The 22,128-nt window shown below is 43.0% G+C and overlaps 1 protein-coding gene across 1 annotated transcript; it reads right to left on the bottom strand.

Moving 5' to 3' along the window:
• Positions 1-286: 286 nt before the first annotated feature.
• LOC147346095 (myosin regulatory light chain 12B) lies at positions 287-17,135 on the bottom strand. Its single transcript, XM_086373107.1, has 4 exons — positions 17,043-17,135; positions 6,437-6,632; positions 1,636-1,797; positions 287-790 (listed from the first exon to the last, which is right to left on the bottom strand). The coding sequence occupies exons 2-4, from the start codon at positions 6,615-6,617 to the stop codon at positions 618-620; spliced, it is 516 nt and encodes a 171-aa protein (XP_086229233.1). The 5' UTR covers positions 6,618-6,632; positions 17,043-17,135; the 3' UTR covers positions 287-617.
• Positions 17,136-22,128: the final 4,993 nt, after the last annotated feature.

The raw sequence follows: 22,128 nt of genomic DNA, 5'->3' as shown, positions 1-22,128 counted from the left end.
CTCGTATTCCTAGACCTGGATTAAGAAAACGGTCAATGTATTCTTAGTTCCATTCTGTATTATCATTCAGTAATTTAAACATCTGACCAGAAGCGTGAAAGAAACTAAGGTATAACTAGTTTTTACTGTATATTGATGTTAATTTATATTAAAAATACTGTCTGAAGTATGTGAAAAAGGTTTCCTGTGAAATCTGAATTATATGAGTTGAAAATCTAAAGAAAGGACTACCCCCAACTACTAGGTATTCAACTTTCCATTATATTCCATTTGAGTCGGCATGATCTTTATTTCAAAATAGCATTTTTATTATATAAAAATGTAAAAATCCAGCAAAACCAGAAATACCGGATATATTTTCCTGGGCTTTCACATTTGTTGATTTTTATTTGCAATCTCTTTTTTCAATACAATTTACAACTTCATCCCCATTTGCAGTCTGATTATACAAGTGCTAAGTGGCAGGAAGGTCTAGAATAAATACACCAAAAAAAAAAAAAAAAGGCAAAGCTGTGAATCAAAGTTGCATGCAACAGGCCTATGGGGGGTGGGGGGAAATGTCTAGGAAACAGTATAGAGTAAGACAAAGTAACTGGAAAGTTTTAGCTCAAGTTCCTTCAGTCATCTTTGTCTTTCGCTCCATGCTTAAGGATTCGAGTGAACTCGATGTAATTGAAATTCCCCTTTTTGTCAATAGGTGCTTCTCTGTACAGCTCGTCCACTTCCTCGTCTGTAAACCGGTCTCCCATTGTGGTCAGCAGTTCTCTCAGGTAATCCTCCTGAATGGTGCCTGGAAGGCAGCAGAGAAAAGGGAGTTGTGAACACTGCCCAGCATTCTAATGATCTGGTTCTCAATCTGGTCAATCTTACAAGGTATTTCTTAACATACACATTTACATGAACAAAAATAAAGCAATATATAACCATATCATTATGTTTTCCTATTGTCTTTAGAGTTCTTTATTAATATTAAATCATTTTAAAAGCTCAGTTAGTAGATCATATGCTTACAAAATTAATTTGAAGCAAGTATTTTCCAGAGGAGGAAAAAAACCCTTGTATTCCATATATATATATAAAACAGATATAGGATAGAAGGGCAGTGTGTTTCTAAGACCAAATGAAGGATGGTGCAGTTTTAAAAGGTTGAGATGGGGAGGCAGGAAGGAGGATGCAAGGTGTATCTGAGGAGGAGATGTGAGTGGCTGAGCAGAGGGTTAATGCAGAAGCAAAGGGGAAAATGAAAGGAGTAAGAAAATGGATAAGGTTTTTTTCAGTTTTAAATAATAAGGGGGAAAAAAACCTAAGGTTTTATCGTTCAAGTTAGTGAACCATACTATTTGGTGAGATTTAAAGTCTGAAGACGTAGTTTTCAGTGTCTAAGAAATACTATTTACCGGCCAGTTCTTCTGGCTTTCATGGATGCTCAGAACCGAATTCAAAGGTTAACACCACACTCTGTGTAGCTATATGACCTACATCCCTGTGTTTTGGCCCTTCTCGGTCAACTGTCCTATTGTAAATGATGGTTTCCCTTTATTCATTAAAAAAAATTATTTTACTAATCTTTCTCATTTCTTAAAAACCGTTTTACACAGTCTGGAATGAGGCCAGGGCATAACAAAGAGTGCTCACCAGTTGCTTCTTCATCAAAGCAGGCAAAAGCATTTCTGATGACGTCTTCTGGGTCTGTGCCGTTCAGCTTCTCCCCAAACATGGTGAGGAACATGGTAAAGTTGATGGGCCCTGGAGCCTCGTTCATCATGGCTTCCAGGTACGCATCGGTTGGATTCTTCCCTGTAAAATTTCACATTTTCCCATTTAAGGACAAAGAACTCATTTCAATAAATAACTATTCTGTTATTGTTATGTTCCACAATGTATTTTTTTAAAGTTACACCACCATTACATAAAACTAATCTTTCAGTTAACTTACATTGCTGTTGCTGTTTGTTGTTTAGTCACTAAGTCATGTCCAGCTCTTTTTCAACCCTATGGACTGCAGACTGCCAGGTTCTCTGTCTGTGGGATTCTCCAGGCAAGAATACTGGAGTGGATTGCCATTTCCTTCTCCAGGGGATCTTCCCGACCCAGAGATCGAACCTGCGTCTCCTGCACTGGGAGGGTAGTTCTTTATCACTGAGCCATGAGGGTAGCCCATAACATAAAAAATCTTAGATACACCATTATAAAAATGCATTCTGGGCTTAGATTGTCCATTCACTGATACTTTCTGCAACTTTTCCTCACTGTGGTTTAGTTGCTAAACTCTTGTGACCCCATGGACTGCAGCCCGCCAGGCTCCTCTGTTCATGGGATTCTCCAGGCAAGAATACTGGAGTGGGTTGCCATTTCCTTCTCCTTCACTATTCTTCATTCAAAACAAAACAAAACAAACACGTGAAACTATGAAACAGGCAATGCCACATTAGCACATTCGGAATGTTGATTAAAGACCCATCAGGACATTTCAATACTGGTTATTTAAAAAAATCTATTCATGTTTCTAACTGTGGTACATGCAGCCATAATTGGTATGCTTCAAACAATTTATTTATAAGTTAGTAATTTAAGCTAAAACCATTAGATTGGTTTAGAACTGGGAGCTCATTTTAAACACTGTTACATTACATTCTTTTTGGTTGTCAGACACATGCCCAGATGCCATTACTGGTGTTGAAATGCAGTCTTGTTTAGCATTGTTCATGATGGGAAATCTTAACCTCAGTTCCAACCGTGAACACGTCTCCCTGTTCCGGTACAGTGGGAGGGAACTCCCCTGACCTGCTGGCAGTTGGGAGAAATTCCCCTAGAATGGCCTCATTGGTGGGAGTAACAAAGAGCCTCCCCGGTCCCAGCGCTTGTGAAGTCCACATGGCGTGGGAAAAGCAGCCCTGAAGGAAGCGTCTGGAGCAGTGGGTTTGAACCCCAGTTCTGCCCGTGGCTGCGTGCCTGGGAGGAGGGTGGCACCTGTCCAGGATTTACTTTCTATCTGTAAAATGACTTGACTAGTTAAATTCCAGAAGGTTTCCCTTCCAGCATTAAGTTTGTACGATTCTCCATGAAAAGAACATATATGTCAGTATGTCTCTATTACACCCAACTAAGCTCTAATGATAGTCCATGCTAGAATGATGGTTCATATGTAAGTTTTACTCCTGGGAATCTGAATGGAATTTAAGTGCCAGGTTGGCATCCATCTTATTGCATTACAATCTTCATTCAGTACACCTATTCAACATACCAATACAAAATCAGCCCCAAATTAATCTCAAGATTCTTTAAATAAGTGAAAGTGGTTAAAAAAGAAAAAAAAAAACCTTTCTTTTCTATCTTCAGGCCTAACCCAATTCTCTTGCAGCATTTTTGGGGGATAAAAAGTATAACCCAAAGGTGTGAAGAGTACTTGGGTACAAAGAAGACACAAGGATGTAAAATGAACTGCCTTAGGCTAGGCACCTATGGACCCACTCAAGGAGTCTAATATACTTTGATTTAAAAGGTATGGGGTTCCCAAATCGAAGTCCTCGAAGTCCGCCTCTTATTGTACCACAACTCTTTCACCCAACAAAAGCTAACTAACATCTACCAGGAGGGAACAGGCTGATGTTCAACCTCTGTAATGCAACTAAGACCCGTAATTTTCCCTGGTGGGCTTCTTCGGTAGTGACCTGAAGTACACTTAGTGATTCGGCGTGCGGAAAACACTGGGACCCACCCCGCCTGCAAGTCAGCAAGTCGGATCCTGTCTTCACTCTTGAAACAGAACTTGCCCTCCACCGTGTCCTCTGCCTGCCTTTTGTCTGTGGAATAAGTTTAGTCAGAGAATATGTTTAATCGGAGAAACGAGAAATGCAGAAGCAAAGGAAAACAGTCAAAGGAGACCAAATAATAATAATGTAGTCATCAAGCACAGTCAAGAACCTTTAGTTCTTTCTCAGGGGCTATAGATAATATTCTGAGTCACACTGTGGGAGCCGTCTTATAGATACCAAAACACCAGGGTGAAGAAGTTAACCACACGATGACCGGACACCACCCACAACATAAGTTGCCACGATTCTGAGAACTGGTCTCAACGAATCCTGGAACTGAAGAGTAACTGTACTTAAAACAACCAAGATGACTCTGGTCAGACCATCAATGACCACTTTGAAGATGACTGTCAGGGTTGACTGTGCTGTTTCTACATGCAGCCCTCTCCTTCTGTCTACAACAGCTCTTGCCCCACTGGTTGCCAGTGGAGGGGTGGGGAGTCTGCCTTTGGACAGATGTTTGGCCTCCCTTCCCAGCTGCCAGCGTCTGAGATAAAGCAAACTTTCCTTCCCACCAACCTGGCCTGTTTATTGGCTTCTGGGCGTAGAGGAGCCGGACCCCACACGGACCCCACACATACTCCTTTCCGTAACACTCTCACTCTGACTAAGAGGAATGTTGCAAAATGTTAACAACCACTGAATCTGGGTAAAGGATGGAAGCATGTTCATTATACTGTTCCTTCAACTTTGTATTAGCTTAAAAGTTTTCAAGGGAGGGGCCATATGTATACTTATGGCTGATTCACATTGTGTAAGGCAGAAACCAACACAACACTGAAAGCAATTATATTCCAATTAAAAACAAATTTTAAAATATTTTCAAAACAATGTTAGGTGAATAAAAGTAAAAGTAAAATAGGGGAATGAAATTATGTGGTTATTAAAAGGAAAAAAAGTAACACCTTTTCTCCCTTTGTCCCTGGCCCTGGAATAGCCGTTTCTGGCTCTCAGTCTAACACAGAAACACTCAAGTACAGACCCTAACTGTGGGCCATGCTTAACTTGTGTCCCCTGCCCCCAGGCTTGACACTCCTTTCTACTAACCATTAGATAGTGCTGACTCAGGCAGGACAAGGACTTTCCCTTCCTTCCTTAAGATCAAAACAACAAAATCACATAAAGAATAATAAATTAACACCCATGTAACCAAAATGACAGAGGGTAGTTTCTGTTTGCTTTAGATCTTGTATCTTTAAATGAAATATTGCCATTTGTAGCACCATGGATGGACCTAGAGATCATCATACTAAGGGAAGCAAGTAAGGTGCAGAGAAAGACAAATATAAAAAATCACTTACATATGAAATCTTAAAAAAAAATGATACAGGTGAACTTCAACAAAACAGAAAGAGATTCACAAACATGGCAAATAACTTATGGTAACCAAAGGGGAAGTGGGGGAGGGGATACATCAGGGATTTGGGATTAATAGATACACATCACTATATATAACATAGATAAGCAACAAGATTTACTGTTCAGCACGGGAATGTTATTCAGCATCTTCTAATAATCTATGATGGAAAAGACTCTGAAACTGTATTCCTTAAATTAACACAATATTATAAATCAACTGTAGTTAAATAATGTGTGTGAGTGTGTGTAGGCTCAGTTGTGTCCGACTCTTTGTGACCACATGGACTGTAGCCTGCCAGACTTCTCTGCCCATGGAATTTTCCAGGCAAGAATATTGGAGTGGGTTGCCATTTCCTATTCCAGGGGATCTTCCTAAACCAGGGATCGAACACGTGTCTCTTGAGTCTCCTGCACTGGCAAGTGGATTGGGCCACTGGGAAAGCCCAAATAATGTATAAAAATCCATAAATCCCCTACCTTTACATTTTCATTTCTGTAATTATAAAAAAGTTATAAAGTGTGAAAGTCCCCTTCCTTGTGTCCCTCCCCCTGCTTTTTTTAGGAGACCTGGCCTTCCTCCTTGAGATGATCATGATCACTTATTAATGTCACCTCTTTTCTTACAACCTACTCTCAACCTTTACTACTTAGTACACTATATTATTATTGGAGAAGGCAATGGCACCCCACTCCAGTACTCTTGCCTGGAAAATCCCATGGACGGAGGAGCCTGGTAGGCTGCAGTCCATGGGGTTGCTAAGAGTCGGGCACGACTGAGCGACTTCACTTTCACTTTTCACTTCATGCATTGGAGAAGGAAATGGCAACCCACTCCAGTGTTCTTGCCTGGAGAATCCCAGGGACGAGGGAGCATGGTGGGCTACCGTCTATGGGGTCACACAGAGTCGGACATGACTGAAGTGACTTAGAATAGCATAGCATAGCATATACTATATTATTAGCCACTTTTGTTTAAGATTCTGGTTTTCTGTCACCTAGCCATTCCCTGGTTTTTCACCTAGTGGACTTATCATATTTAGCCACAGGAATGGAACATGCCCAGCCAGAGAGGCTGCCAGGCCCACACCCCTGCAGGCATATCCTCTTGTGAATGGCCCTACTTCAGTAGGGCATCTCCCACCCAACATCTCTCAACAGGCCTCTGAGATGGATAATTGCACATCACACAAACATTAATTCATAAAATGCTGATTAATGTTTATGTTGGAGGAGGCAGGCATATTAAGAACATAAGAGTCTACCTAGAGAAGCAAGCATGTCATGCAAGTCTTCCTTGTCGATGAACCCATCCCTGTTCTGGTCGATCATGTTGAAGGCCTCCTTGAACTCCTGAATCTGGGACTGGTCAAACATGGCGAACACGTTGGAGGTCGCACGCTGGGGGCGCTTCTTGGTCTTGGTCTTTGCCTTTTTGCTCGACATGGTGGCGGTTTAACTCTAGAATTGAAAAGAAAAGAACATAAAGCAAAACTGAAGGCATAAAGCACAAAGTAAAGAAAAGGACTCATGACACCTAAAGTTAGTGAGTAAAAACATCTCAACGTAGAATGATTATCTGGGTTATGTTATACATGTAAACTGTATTTCCAATGTCACAAAAAACATCTACGAAAAAGGAAGTTTTGAAGAAATAGGAAAGTACTGGTGTAGCTTTCTCCCAAGTTTCATGAAACTCATTTTTATTAAACATGAATGAGATTTGAAGCATGCAGCAATAGCTCACACTTTTACCGAGTGCTACTGTGTGCCAAGCACTGCTCTGAAGACAGGGGGCTCCCCTTAAGACTCCAAAGTGGACATCTCAGTTCACAGAGACTGTCCCATTTAACCCTCACAACAATCCTATGCAGCAGGTATACCTTTTAACTCCATTTTACCACCAACATTACATACCTCTCTGAGCCTTGGTTTTTTGCAAAATACAGCTTGAAAATTTAGAGAAGCTCACTAAATTCTGTTCTAGAGCAAAACACAATAACTGCTCTAACAGAAGTGAGAATTAAATGAGATATATGCAAAGAGACTAGTACAGTCACTGTAAGTACATGCTCAAAAGGCTCTCATTTAAAAAAAAATCAAAACATATCTTTAATCTTGTATCCCTTCTAGCTACATCTTCATTTTCTATTTCCCCAGACAAAACTTTTAGAATAGTAGTCTAATTCTCAAATCTCTCCATTTTCTCATCTTCCCAAACACTCCTCAATTCTCTGTAATATAGTTTTAGTGGTAGCCTCTAATACTCTACTACCAATAATTTATATGTCAAATAGAATAGACACTTCTCATTCCCTTTTATTTTTTGGCTACACCATGTAGCTTGCAGGATCTTCGTTCCCCAAATAGGGATCAAACTTGGGTCCCTGGCCGTGAGAGTCCTAACCACTGGACTGCCAGGGAATTTCCTTATTCCATTTTTATTTGCAGTTTCGATTGATATAAACACAACACAAATAGACTACTGGCTTTGGAATTAGAAAAGTGCTGAGTTCGAATCTCAGCTTTACCATTACTAGCTACCATGGACACCAGAAAAAAAAATTGTTTTTTAAATATTTGTTTGCATGGAGTCTTAGCCACTGGACCACCAGAGAAGGCCACAGAAAAAATTTTTGATCCAATGTTTTATTCAATGTTCACAATGGCCCTGAGAGACAGGTACTCCCTCATTAGGTTAAAAAAAATAATTAATGGCCCTTGTATAGTAAAGAATTTAATTTTGTCCCAAAAGAGGTCTGGCCTTGGTCCTCAGCTCCTGGGAGGTAATCTCTAAGTCCTTAGGATGTCCTGCCTCGTTTACCTGGGGTCTTGGGGTCAGGTGTTATCAGCCTGGCCTCTAGACAAACTTTGGAAACTGAGATCGGCCTAGGAGCAGTGGACAGTAGCTAGGGGACAGGTTCCCAGCAAAAGCTACAGCTAGCAAGCAAGGGGAGACACTACTCTGGCAGGCAATAGTCTGTGCACACTGTCACATCTTACCAGGAAGCAACACTGCCCGTGGAGAAGACCACTGGGAGCTGAGCATTTGGAATTCTCCTGGGCTCTGCATATCTCTTCCCTTGATTGATTTTAGTCTGAGTCCTTTTGCTGTAATAAACCAGAACTACAGGTGTCACAGTTCTCAGTGAGTCCTAGCGAATTACTGAACCTGAGCATTGGTCATCTCAGGGAACCAAAACTGCAATTTGGTGTCAGAAATGACGGGGGCCTTGGGGACTGTTCTAACTCTGAAGCCACAGAGCGCAAAGGCAGATGACTGGTGGGGGCAGTGGCTGAGCAGAGGAACTCTGGACCTGGGTCTCTAGGCCTTCCAGACTTGGACTTCAAATCCGTATTGTTTTAGTCCATTTGCAGTTTTGAAGCACATCAGCCTTAGAGTCCTTACTCTTGACATTCCAACTCCTTCCCCTCCCTGCACACTTGGCCTGAATAAATGTTAATTTCTTCCCCTTCCTGTAATTTGGCTTGTATGTGACCTCAGTTATATTGAAGGTCAAGTCGGACACAGAATGTGATGCACTAGCAAGGCACTTGACTCTGCTTTAATTCTTCCTTACATTCCAAAACTGTGGGATTAAAATTCTTTCTCATGCTAAAAATTCTATGACTCTATTTCTTCAAGATTCAAAAGATATAAAAGACAGTAGATCTGAAGGCAAGAATTAGTGCTCTCCTTCAGTTTCAACAAATTGTATTTGTAATAGAGTCATTTAGAAAAATCTCCCAGAGAAAAATCTTTATGTAAAAAAAAAGATCAATTGTTTCATGCTAACCTTACAGCTAACCCAAAAGTAAATTATATTTAAACATCTTTGAAGCTTAGTTGGAGTTGTCAAAGAAGCTGATGCTGAGAAGAGACAGGTAACCCAGTAAGGCTAGAAAAGCCATTATACAGTGAGCAAGTCTGAGCCCCCAGTCAAAACCTGTTACAGAGCAGATATGGCTCAACGTAGTAATACCATGATTTCTTTAAAAAGAAAAAAGTTGATTTTTTCTCTGTACTTCTTTTAAAACTGGGCTTCCCTAAGAGCTCAGTTGGTAAAGAATCCACCTGCGATGCAGGAGACCCTGGTTAGATTCCTGGGTCAGGAAGATCTACTGGAGAAGGGATAGGCTGCCCACTCCAGTAGTCTTGGGCTTCCTTTGTGGTTCAGCTGGTAAAGAATCTGCCAGCAATGCAGAAGACCTGGATTTGATCCCTGGGTTGGGAAGATGCCCTGGAGAAGGGAGAGGCTACTCACTCCAGTATTCTTGCCGGGAGAATTTCATGGACTGTACAGTCCATGGGATTGCAAAGAGTCGGACATGACCGAGCGACTTTCACTTCATTTAAAACTAGTGTACATTTATATTTGTATATGGTATCCATAAAAGTACACATATAAAATATCAAGTGATAATAAAACATCAGCTGAAAAGTAAGGCAAAGTTGTAGCAAAACAATCAATCTGAAACAAACTCTGGCCTCCAAAGAAACTTCCCTCCTCTTTCTTCTCAACTACTGAGATAAATATCTTGGCTTTCTCCACTTTCTCACTTCCCACTCACCACAATCTGGCTCTCTCTTCTCTACTGTAAGCACTTTCCATTTGCCAAATCCCGTTTAAGTCTTCTTGGACCCTTCTGCTGTATTTGACACCATTTTATCCCTCCTCTCTTCAGGCGTCAGCAACCCTTGGCCTTGGTGAACTGTAACAGCAGAAGTGAACTGTCCCAAAAGGAACAGGAGCCCCAGGTTCCCATCCTTGAAGACCTCACTCTCCTAGGAAGGAGACTCCTGAACATCAGCTTGGGACGCCTGGTTGAAGTAAGATGCTGGTCTGACTTGGTCTCTCAGGCCCCCTCTCAGTTCTATTTCTATGCCTGGTCTTCCTCCAGTTTCTTATTAGGCTCTTCTCTCCTCCACTCACTTAAATATTCACGTTCCCCAGCATTCTCACGGTCCACGGCTCATTAAATTAACTCTGCGTTCCCTGGATGATCTCATCGGCTCTGTTCTGACAACACCTGTGACTCCCACGTCTGCATTCCCAGGGCAGACCCTTCCCTTGGGCTGTGGACTCAAACAGCCATTTGTGCTGGTGTGAGGCACTCATTTGATGTCCCACAGACTCTCAGAATCAACATGTTAGAAACTGAATTACCTTCCCCTCCTAACCTTTCTCAGCTTTGTTTCCTGTTAGTTGATGGCACTATCACTTACTCTCTCGCCAAGCCAGACAACGGTGAGTCATCCCTGACTTGTCCCTCTCCCCGATGAAACAGGCCCAGCCTCTTAAATAGATATCAGACTTGCTCATCTTCTTGCCACCACCCTACTCTGCTGCTGCTGCTGCTTCTAAGTCGCTTCAGTCGTGTCCGACTCTGTGCGACCCCACAGACGGCAGCCCACCAAGCTTCCCCGTCCCTGGGATTCTCCAGGCAAGAACACTGGAGTGGGTTGCCATTTCCTTCTGCAATGCATGAAAGTGAAAAGTGAAACTGAAGTCACTCAGTTGTGTCCGACTCTTAGCAACCCCATGGACTGCAGCCTACCAGGTTCCTCTGTCCATGGATTTTCCAGGCAAGAGTACTGGAGTGGGGTGCCATTGCCTTCTCCGACCTTACTCTGGGCCCTCATCATCTCTGTGTAGAATATTCTATGGCCAACACACCAACCTCCTTGCCTCTTGGTGGCCTGTCAACTACTCTATCTTCCAGCCAGAGGCGTGTAAAACATGAAATAACCACATCATTCCCTTTTGAGAACTCTTCGGCCCTCCACCCATGCCTACAGGACACAGTACAAGTTCTTAAGCATGCACACCTTCCCCTGCTCTAGAATGACATTTCTCTAGCCATTCTCTGCTTTCTACTTTTCCTTCAGCAACACCAAATGCCTAGAATGTGCCCAAGCACCATGCAGTTTCTCATGTATTTGTTTTTGTTATTATTCTAGCCCCAAATGCCTTAGCACCAGAGAGAACTAAAGGTCTACTCAACTTATGGCTACTCCCATTTGCAGAGTGACTCATGTGCTAGACACAAAGGTGAGTTAAATTCCCATGCCCGCTTTACACATGAAGGAACTGAACAGCAAAGATGTCAAACAACTTGCCCACCGTCACCTGGTGGCAGACCTAGAATTCAACCCCATTTGTTCAAGGTGATTTTACCTGTATATTCTTCATGCAATTCTTCTAGTTTTTATTTCTGGCCACAGAGCCCAGGTTGTGGATCTTAGTCACCCTACCAGGGACTGAACCTGCACTTCCACTGCGGGGAGCCATAACCACTGGACTGCCAGGGAGGTCCCTCCAGTTATTTTTTTTAATCACAAAATAGTTCTTAAACTTTCAGTACTCACCAGTATAATCCAACATTCCTGAACAGCTACTTTCCTCTAAATGTAATTCCCAGTGAAACTGAGTTTTCAAATTCCAACTCTTCTGGGGAATTTATTTGCACAGATTAGAAGTGCACAGCTGAATGGGAAGGGAATAAAATACGAAAGGCACCCCCTGCAGCTGTGCAGTGTTGCAGCCTTGGTTTGGGTTTATCAAATGGCAGTATTTCCTCCCAGTACCTGTCTTGGTTTGACATGACAGGTAAAGGCTTGACATCTTTACCTGCAACTGTCAAATTACTACTTGACCTATAAATATCAAATGAATAAAACCCACCGAACTCCATTCTTAGTTACAAAAAATAACCATTTAGAACACAGCATATAAGGTAGTGAATCAGCCTTAACAGCAATAAAACAAAAGTCTCACTTCCTCTTCAAAATTTTTATTGTATTATTTTTGTAAATTTCTGATACAGAGTGAACTAAAGGTTGTATGTATTACTCACAGGTTAAAGAAGGGCAGGGATATAGGAATACTGGTGGTAGAGGTGGTTATAGTGTCAACATATTTAGATCATAGTCTAAATATTTGCAAAATCACCTGCAATAGTGCTGTGCAAATCAAAACATGGGCACCGTGATCATTAACAGGCAGCAATTGCTTGAGAACTTCGTCCAGCCTCTATGGCTTTATTGGGAACCTGGGAGAGAGGTGCTTACGGCGCATTCTGTCAGCTTCCTAAGCAGCATCTCAGGCAGCAACGTGACGCTACCATATGGCAGGTAGATACAGCTCTCACAGCAGTTAGCCTCTGGTTTCGATCTTGGCTGCACATCAGAATCACCTTGGAAAGTTTTAAAAAGTGATGTCTAGGTCCTGGTCTGGTACAACGGAAACTGAAGGTCTGTAGGTGAAGCCTATGAATTGGTATTTTTAAAACAAACCACGTGATTCCAATGTAGAGTGAAGGTTGAGAATCACTGAGTTAACCACTTAGAAGGCACTGGCTGTGGTTCTGAGTTTCTGCCCGACACTTTGCAATAACAGACTAACAACAGAAAACCAAACAAGTTTATTAAGGTGTATATCTCATGTTTACCTGGGAGATACCCAGGGAAAATGCAACTCTCAGAGGTAGCTTAGAACTCTGGCTTCAATATCATCTCAGCTAAAGCCAGAAGAAAGGCGTGTGTGAAGGGGAGAGGCCAGGGACGAAGGTGAAAAGCACACTGTAAACAAGGGCAAGCCTTCCCTTGGGATTTCAGTCCAGCCTTCCCCTCTAAGAGTCTAAAGTTATCTCTTTAACAACCTTTGTCCTTCCTGGTAGAGAGCGAAAGAAGACCTTTGTAAATTTGTGTCCTGCCTTTCGGCAAACTTCCTGAAGCCTGTGCTCAGTCCTTCGGTCGGGTCCTTTGCAACCCCAAGGACTGTAGCCCACCAGGGATTCTCCAGGCAAGAATACTGGAGTGGGCTGCGATTTTCTTCTCCAGGGGATCTTTCAGACCTAGGGATCAAACCTGCATCTCCTGCATCTCTTGCACTGGCAGGTGGATTCTTTACCACTGAGCCACCTGGGAAGCCCTTCAGGCAAATTGAGGGAGGGCAAAGAGATTTTCTTGTGTCTGCCTCTTTTCAGTTGCCTTCAGCTCAAAAGAATTTTTAGGCCAAAGTGGCATATTTTGGGGTGGCATATTCTGCCACTCTTCATATGCAAGGGGACATTGTGAAAATGAAGGGGTGTGATTTTGTCATAATACATGTTGTAGGTTCTGCCATGCTCTCGCTCAGATTGCTCAATGTGGGGGAAGCCAGCACCAGGTCATGAGGGCACTACACGACCCCACGGAGAGGTCCACGTGGCAGGGAACTGGGACTGCCGGCCAACTGCCAGCAGCAACCTGCCATCCAGGTGAGTCAGCCATTTGGAGGTGGATCCTCTGTCCAACAACTGCAAACCCAGCTGACATCTGGACTCCCAAGTTCAAGACAGCCAGAATCACCCTGCTAAGCTGCACTGGAATTGCTGGCCCTCAGAAGCTCTGTAGTGTTTTCTTAAGGTGCTAAGTTTGGGCATAATCTTATATACTCATTGAAAACTAAGCAAGCCATTGTGTTTCCTTGGCATCTACAATATTTAATAGGGCAATGCCTTTACTTCAGAATTATAGCCAAAGAATTTTTAAAACGAAGGGGCCACAGCCATGTTTGCACTGGATAGGGAAACTTTCTATTCCTGGTTAGCAAGCTTTAATTCCCTCCATTCGGTTTCTCTCAAGTTCAGAGGATTCTTCTCTTCAGTGCAACAGCCACTCCTTTCTCAACTTTCCCATTGCCAACCTCTATCCTCTTCTTCAGGCTGATCACTATGCTGATTTCCTAGTTCTTGCTTTCTAACTGGAGTTTTCTTCAGTTTGTCTTGAATGACTGCTTTTCTCAAGGACTGGTTGAAAAACTGATAACATAATGGTGCCACTCAAAAATGAGGTAACTGGGGGAGAAAGGAGAAGCTGGTTTCATGAGCAAAGGGATGACAGACAGTTCAAGTTTTAGCCATGCTACAGCAGAGATGCCTGGGGACAGGATGTTTAGAAGGTCTCCTCTCAAGGCTGATTTGTGAGCAGAGGCACAGAGTGAGGTTTGAGAGTGGATGAACGCAAAACAAGTAGAGGGTGGTTCTTGGGTTAAAACTTAAGGTCATTCCTGATTCAATTCTCATCTTCGCCAAGGTCTATCAGCATCTGCAGGAACATCTCGTGAATTCCCATGGCCATTACTGTAGTCAAGACTAGTGCTCATGCTAATTGGGAAGATCATATGACTGGGTATGTGAGCAAGTGTGAACAGCAATAATCAAGAGAATTGAATATATAATCAAATTAAAATACTCCACAAAATTAACCTGACATACTCAATGACATATTATTGTTTTTATGCTGCCTATTTAGGCAGATATATAATCAGTTCCATAAATTATTATATCTGTTACTTCCTTTAGAGCCAAACTCAATTTTACAGCTTTTCTCTTAGCAGCGGTGAAGTTTCCCCCATGCTATAAACATTTTAACATTTATCACATACATTATAATGCTGTCATTGCTTTATTATGGGTTTTATGATCATCCCAACTGGTAGTAAACTTTCTATCGTCTCTACTCCCCTATCATCTTTTTATTGTGAAACAATAAAGTAAAATTTACATATAGTGAAATGTACAGATCTTAAAAATGATGTACACCATATAACCACCACCCCAAGTAACCAACCATCAAGTAACAAACATGACTCCAGAAAGTTCTCTCCAAATCAATCACTCTCTCCCCAGGCTACAATTGCTCAGATTTCTATCACCGTAAATAGTTCTGACTTTGAACTTCTTACAGATGGAATTATACAGTGCATACTTTAAGTGTCCAATTTCTTTCACTCAATGTTTTTGAGAGTTATGTATCTCACTGCATTTATCAGTGGTTCTTTTCTTTACTTTTACTGCCCAGTCGTATTCCACTGCCGTGTCATTTACATGTCCATTTTTATAGCATTTAGCCTATCTACCAAAGATTGCAGGGTTAAGTATAGCGTCTTACACATTGCTGGTGCTCAGTAAACACTAGTCAAGCGAACAAATACATATGCCTCCTCAAAATAGTACATACACATACGTCCTCTGTAAGGTAGGTCCTAGGTCTGACTCCCCAATTATGGTTTTCTCCAAGGTCTACCCATAAACTCCAATGGACTCTCAGCAAGAGATCCTTAACAAAATGTACCAGTCACTCCTTGTTCCACACCTGACACAAACAAAGCTAATAAGAGTGCTGAATATGTGCTAGGCACTGGTCTAAGCATTTCATATGCATTAACTTATGTAATCCTCAGAACCACTTTGACATAGGTGCTGTTATTTTCCCCATTTCTCAGATGAGGAAATTAGGGCAAGTAGAATACATAATTTGTCTGGAGCCACAGGTAGAAAAAAGTAGAACTTAGATGCAAAATCATGCTCAGGAAGTCGATCTCAAGCGCTTGTACCACTAGCTCTTAATGCCCTGCAGCTGAAATTCTCTACCAAGAAAATGTGGAGAGCTGGCTGGAGGTAACAAGCAAAGCTACCACAGGTCAGGTGCAGAACAAAGGAAGATGCCAAAATCATCCCAAGATACACATTGTCTTTGAACCTTGGCAGACGGACAACCAGCTTTCTTAGGGGCTCCTGGTCCTTTTATCTCTCCTAAGTCCAGCAGCCCTCACCCGGGGACCTGTCCTTCAGAAGCTGCAGTTTTGTTTTTGTTTTTCAGAAGCTGCAGTTTATCTTGCCCAAACTCAGTCTCATTAAACTATAAACCGAGTCAGTCACCATAGAAGCTGTTTCATTCAACAGAGCCTGGACAAACAATAAGCTGTGTACTTAACCATAAGCTCCAAGAGAGTCCATCTAATGCTCAGAGAAAATGGGTGGTCCAGGTGAACCCCTCAAGTGACCTTGGGCAAATTATCTCACTTCACTGAATTTCATTCTTCTCCATTATAAGACTAAAGATAACCTATAAAGTTCTTCTGAATTCTGGAGTGCTATGATTCTTTTCTCACCGAAGGAGAGTTGCAAATCCATCTTTAACCAAGGCTGCCAAACTAATCCTCTAAACACCCTTTTCTTCATCTCTCTCCCTTAGTGAAGAATCCAAAATGACTCCCTAATGCCTCTTACATAATTTTTATTTCTCGTCAAGTTTGCAAGACATCTGTGAAAAGATTCCCACGGATCTACCCACTTCTAGCTATTATCCATCACAGTTCTGTTCCGTTCAGGCTGGTCTCCCCGTCTTCTCCTTTTCACACGACACAATTCCCACCTTCTGAGCTTTTGGTCTTGTTACCGCCTACCACAGATCCAGCCAGAAATAGTAAGTTCTCCCTCCCAGGGCTAAGTCCAAGGCCTCCAATGAGGTCACGATTCGTTTTTTTCAGGAAACCCTTCCTGATTTTTGCTATTTGTTCTCTTCTTCATTGGTAGGAACGGAGTAAATCTTTGTAAGATGCGAGATACTGCGAAAGAGCCAAAACTCCTGCGGAAATCGTTCCATTCAGCCGGTGCCAACCCGGCACTCCCGGCAAGAACCAGATACTAGCGGGCCCCCTGTGTCCCCAGAGCACCCTGCCCTGTGTGTGGCACAGACCCCCCTCACCCACCGACCAGGCCGCGGCGAGCTGGGGGGCGCCGAGGCACCAGGTGTGTGAAACCGTCGGGTGACGCAGCGCCGGGGACCGGCCGCCTCCGCCAGCAGGGCGGCTCCCCAGCCCGTTTCCAAACGCCTGAGCCTCCCGACCCCTCGACGTCCAGCCTCAGGCCGGCAGCGGCCAAGGCCGCCTCCCCGACCCTCCCCATCCCACCGACAGGTCCCACAGCCCCCGCCCATCCCGCCCGCCGGCACCAGGGACGGGGGCTGGGGTCGGGTGGCCGGAGGCGCAGGGCACTGGGGCGGCCCCAGGGGTGTCGCGCGCGGGGGCGAGCGCCACTCACCGCGGCCGGACACCAGCACCAGGAGCCGGGCTGTCTGCACAGGACCTGCGAGGGTACGGGCGCGACAGCTGCGGCACCGGCACTTCCTGCCTCGGGAGGCGGACCGGAAGTCGCACCGGAAGGCGCGGCGGACCCAACTCCGGGAAGGGGGACGCGCCACGGTTCTCGCTCCCGCCGCGGCCGACTTCGCCTTGTCCGCCCCGGCGCGGAGCTGGAGCCGACCACCGCGGCCTGGGTTTCCGCTGTGTCTCGCGGGCCTTGAGGTCCGGAGCTGGCACGGCGCGGCCGGGGCCCCGCGGCCCGCCCTCCTCCCCCGCCATCGGCGGCGGGTCCCGCAGCCCTTCCGCATTCCCGAGCCGGCGCGAGCCCTCGGTTTGGGGGTCGCCGGGCGCCGCCCACCCAGGGTTGTCGCTTGGCAGATAAAAGTACACCCAGCCTGGTTACACCAGAGTTTCAGATAAAACGAGTAGTTTTTCAGGTTCCGTCCCGCGTCACACTGAGGAAGGTTAAGAGGGCGGCGGCCGGCGGTGTCCGCCTGCAGGAAAGCCTTTTCTTTACAAACTGCACGCCCAGAGAGTTCTATCTGCCCTCTCCGGTCTTAATCCTCACGTTATCTATCAGGTGTACGCCCTGATCAGGACAGTTTCTCCTTTCAACCACGGTAAAACTATTCATTTGCTTTCCTTTGATTTACTACAGTACAAACTTACATACACACACAAGCGCGCACAGGCATTATACCATGCTCTTGGTCAAAACAAAGGACACCACCAAAATGCATTACTCCAGTTTTGTTCTAGCGTTCATATTCCTTCAACCTTGGAATATTATCAAAGTGAAAGTCACTCAGCCGCATCCGACTCTCTGACTCCATAGACCGTAGCCCGCCAGGCTCCTCTGTCCATGGGATCTCCCAGGCGAGAATACTGGAGTGGTTCCCTTCTCTAACCGGAGTCTTCTGCATTGCAGGTGGATTCTTTACAGTTGAGCTACCAGGGAAGCTCTTGGAATATTATAGTTGGATAAAACTAGTTCTGGATAATGGGACACTGTCTTGCCTCAACGTGTGCTGGATGCTAGGGAGAACAATCCAGTCTTTTATATTCTAGGAAAGTGATGAGAAATCTAGGAATCTTTGATTAGAAATTCCTAGGTCGTAGGAACCTTGTGCACTCTATACCAGTTGTTCTTAAAACAGTAGCACCAGTAAGAAAAACCTAAAAAAGCCCAACCGCCACCCCCCCCTCCTCCGGCAGATTCAGGTCAAGGGTAGGGCAAGAATCTGCATTCCTAGTAATCACCCAGCATTCTCCCTGGAGTAGCACTGCCCCCAGGTCCTTAATTGAATGTATTTTCTCTAGAGTCTGAAACCAATTGCTGAGAAATCATATCTGGTTCTAAAATATTTACCCTTTCCCTCAGCTGCAGTCTCCCCTTTGGCCCAATAATTAAATTTTTCCCCACTCATCATAACATTTTGGCTTCAGAGGTCTTTGTCACAGAGCTCTTCTAGTGTGCACTATTAACCATCCAATAAGTCCTCACCCTGGCCATCTTAAATAAGATCATAGCTGATACCCTGACTGCACGGTCTTTGATCTCTATATTTGTTACTAGAACTGTGTTCCAACACAATGGTCACTAACCACATGTGGCTATTTAAATGTAAATTTAAAATTCAGTTATTTGAGACATATTTTAAGTGCTCAATAGTCACATGGGACCTAGTGTCCTTATTGGACAGCACAGAGAGCATTTCCATCATCACAGAAATTTCTGGCTAGCACTGTTAAAAGTAGAATAAGTATCCAGTCCTTGGGAAACGGTTAATTATGGCATACTCTTATCAAAGATAATTGTTTACTGTGGTCATTAAAAAGAATGGTTCAAAAAAAGGTAATATACTTAAAAATGGTGGGTATGCCAAAATATGACAATTTAAGATACATTAAACTAAAAAACAAGTTGTCTACTTACTACAAATATAAAATGTATGTAGATTAATATGGAAGAGAAGTTATGATGCCTGCTATTTAAGCAGTCACACAGAAACTTAGAATAAAAAGATACAGGGACTTGGGAAAACTGGCTGTTGAAGGATGAGCGCCAGCAATGCTTTTCAGGACAGCAAAGATAAAAACCGTGGTTGCAGGGAAATCAAGAACTTGTACACTTAAAGAGGACCTAGAAAGATACAAACAGTTCTGACATACTGGACCTACTTGGAAATCTAAAGTAAACTGTTTAAGGACCTACTCTATACCACACATTTTTATGTATATTCTCATTAAATACTAATAACAACTCTTTAATAAAATTCTAGTTTGAGATAATATACTATCAAACCCCTGTAGACTTTTCTACTAACCTCAGTCTTCCAATCTCCAACTAGGATTAACTCCTGTTACCTACCCTTTACTGTTTTCAGAGGGAGCACTATCCATTTTTATTTTTCTAAGAATAATCCTACAACATGTGATCTAGGTTTTCTATCTGTTAGACATCACTCCTTTGGTTTCATTCGCTTTTTCTCTAAACAAATGCCCTGCGGTCCTGCCTTCCCTATAAGCCTCTCCCACTGCCAAACAGCCCCAGCTGGTAAACAGAATACCTACTGAATGCTAGACCATTTAGCTTTAGTGTGTTTCTATATTTACTACAAACATAGAGGGTATTGTCCCTAAACAGGTGAGGAAACTGACACTTATGGTGACCTGCCCAAGGACACGAAGCTCATCAAAGAACAGACTGGCAGAATTGACTTAGCCAAGTCTGACTCTAAAACCCATACTGCTCCTAATCACAAAAATGCTGCTTTATATATTCATAGATTATGTTCCGATTATGAACCAAGAACATTACTTCCATTTTACAAACGAACAGAGGTTGAGGGGGTCAAATAACTCTCTTAAAGTTACAAAGCCATGATGGAGCACGAACAAGGTTAAAACGTAGCTGGACTGAACCCCAAGCCTAGACACTGTCCCTGTCTCCTGCTACATTTAATTCTGCACTCAAAACTCTACCTAACAGCCCAAATGAAAACCTAGTATTCAAATTTTTCTGTGGTTTAACACTATTGACTAACCTCACTCTTCCAACTATTCACCTGGTTTCCATCACACTGTGTTTGTGGCTTTATCTACTGTCCAAGCCCTTTTCAACATCTATCTGATCCTCCTTACAACTTGCCAGCACACCCTGTAGTCTAGTTATATTTCTTGTGGTTCTTTCTCTCTTCATACTTTGTAAAAACTGGTTGCCTTTCCTTTTCATAATTTGCTTTCACTTGTCTCGTATAGCCAGGCCTATTCCTGTTTCTTCCAGCAGCACTCATAAACTGCTGCTCTCATCCAGGTATAGAGGCTCTTCGATCAAGTAAAATCAGGGCCCTGGAATTGGAATGGCACTGTTGTCATAAGCAAGTGGGTAAGGAGGCTGCCCCCATTAGGCTGGTTTTATCAGAAGTTTTGCAATGGTTTGCTTCAAGTATGGCTTTTCATCACGGAGGCTGGTTTTTCTATCAAACGCACTCACTGTTGGAGTACACGCTTTAGCGTTTTACTGACAATCATCTTAATTATGCAAAGCCTACTTTCCATGTGGAGAATACTGTTACTAAATGAGGAGACATTTCATTCAGGGGAGACCATCCACTGTTTCTAACGGTGGCTGGTTCTTTGAGCAGTTATCTGAAATGGAAATGGAGACACTGCAAGAGATCATTTCAGTAGATGAGGCTACTTTCCGCTCCCCGCCCCCCACCCCAGTATGGGAACAATGTTATTTGTTCTTCACTGGAAACTTGTTAATAAAGCAGAAGCGATTTTTTTTTTCCAGTTGAAATGTAAATTTAGTTCAACAAACAAAATTTCAGTATCATAGCTACAGCCTGATAAAAGTACTTTGCTTATTTAATCCACTGAATGAAATTCAGGAACACACTAAAGGCAAGAGTTAAGGCAGGTGCTAAGAGCCTAATCTTAAAAGGCACGAGAGCAGTCTCATCACTGGTTCTTCCACTCCTGTTCTATAAAGCTGGCCTCATGAGGTTAAAGAATCCAGCTCACCTATTCTGCTAGGTGTGAAGGTCTAACGCCCTGAAGGCATTCAGTAATTGCATGTTCCCTGAGCTAACAGTCTTGTCCAAGGATAGTCTTGTTATTAGTAGTATAAAAGGTAAAATTATGAATTAACAGTCCAATATTCATCTTCATAGGCTAACTGTCCATCCACTCTTCCCACCTAACTTTCCCCCAGTGTTTCAAGATCTTTCTTAAACTCACGAATCCTCAAGAGTCAGATTTTTGAAGCCCAAAATAAATGAAACTGTCTACCATTTCCTGATTAACTCTGAAAACAGTCCTGCATTCCTGCAAACAGCAGAAGTTATTTTTAGGATTGAAATAATGATCTCACTTTCCCAGGCATGTAGCTTCAGCTGTTCTGACTGTGGGCAGGTCAGGAATGTCAAAGATTTGTCCATGAACTCATGTGAATCTCTGCATAAATAAACACCGTGTTTCAGTAGGGACCGTGTGTTAAAAAGAAACTACATACAGAAAAAAAAAAAAAAACCTCTATTTCCAACACTTTGAAATACAATACAGAAAAATCAGCCTTTTGGATAAAAGCATTCCATAGAACCTTTGGGGGCTAAAACAGTTTTAAAAATTAGGACAAATTAAAATTGCACTCAGTGGCCTGGTCTAGTTCTAAATGACATGAAGGAATGTACAAAAAGCTTAGAACAGATTTGGAGGGATGCTGGCAGGTCCAATATTGAACTTTAGGATTTAAAGCTACCAAAGCTATCATATATAATATATATATGCAAATTCTATAGGAAGTTTTTTAAAATGCAAAGTGCAGAAAATTCCATAAAGGCAGTTAAAAATTGGATTTTTTTTTGAGAAGGGGGGAAGACTGAGTAGAGGAAATAGAACTGTTAGGAGACCTGGAAGGAATAAGGGGAGTATAAGAACCATACCACTGTCTAGGATTTGCCTCACTACTCTTCTTTAGATGGTGCACCAAGACCAATAGAAGTCAGTTTTGGTAAATAAAAAAGTTTTAAACAAGGAAG

The sequence above is a fragment of the Bos grunniens genome, chromosome 24 (genome assembly GCF_055505025.1).
Source record: "Bos grunniens cultivar Pamir isolate PY7600 chromosome 24, Bosgru_T2T1.0, whole genome shotgun sequence".
NCBI lineage: Eukaryota > Metazoa > Chordata > Mammalia > Artiodactyla > Bovidae > Bos > Bos grunniens.
The sequence above is the reverse complement of the archived record's forward strand: the minus strand, read 5'-3'. Positions and strand labels throughout refer to the sequence as shown.

Excerpts from the sequence above, each read along its gene's own strand:
- LOC147346095 (XM_086373107.1), bottom strand. The coding sequence starts at position 6,617 with ATGTCGAGCAAAAAGGCAAAGACCAAGACCAAGAAGCGCCCCCAGCGT. Across the intron at positions 1,798-6,436 it reads TGACATGCTTGCTTCTCTAG|GGAAGAATCCAACCGATGCG; the intron begins GTAGACTCTTAT and ends GAAATTTTACAG. Across the intron at positions 791-1,635 it reads CTTTGATGAAGAAGCAACTG|GCACCATTCAGGAGGATTAC; the intron begins GTGAGCACTCTT and ends GCTGCCTTCCAG.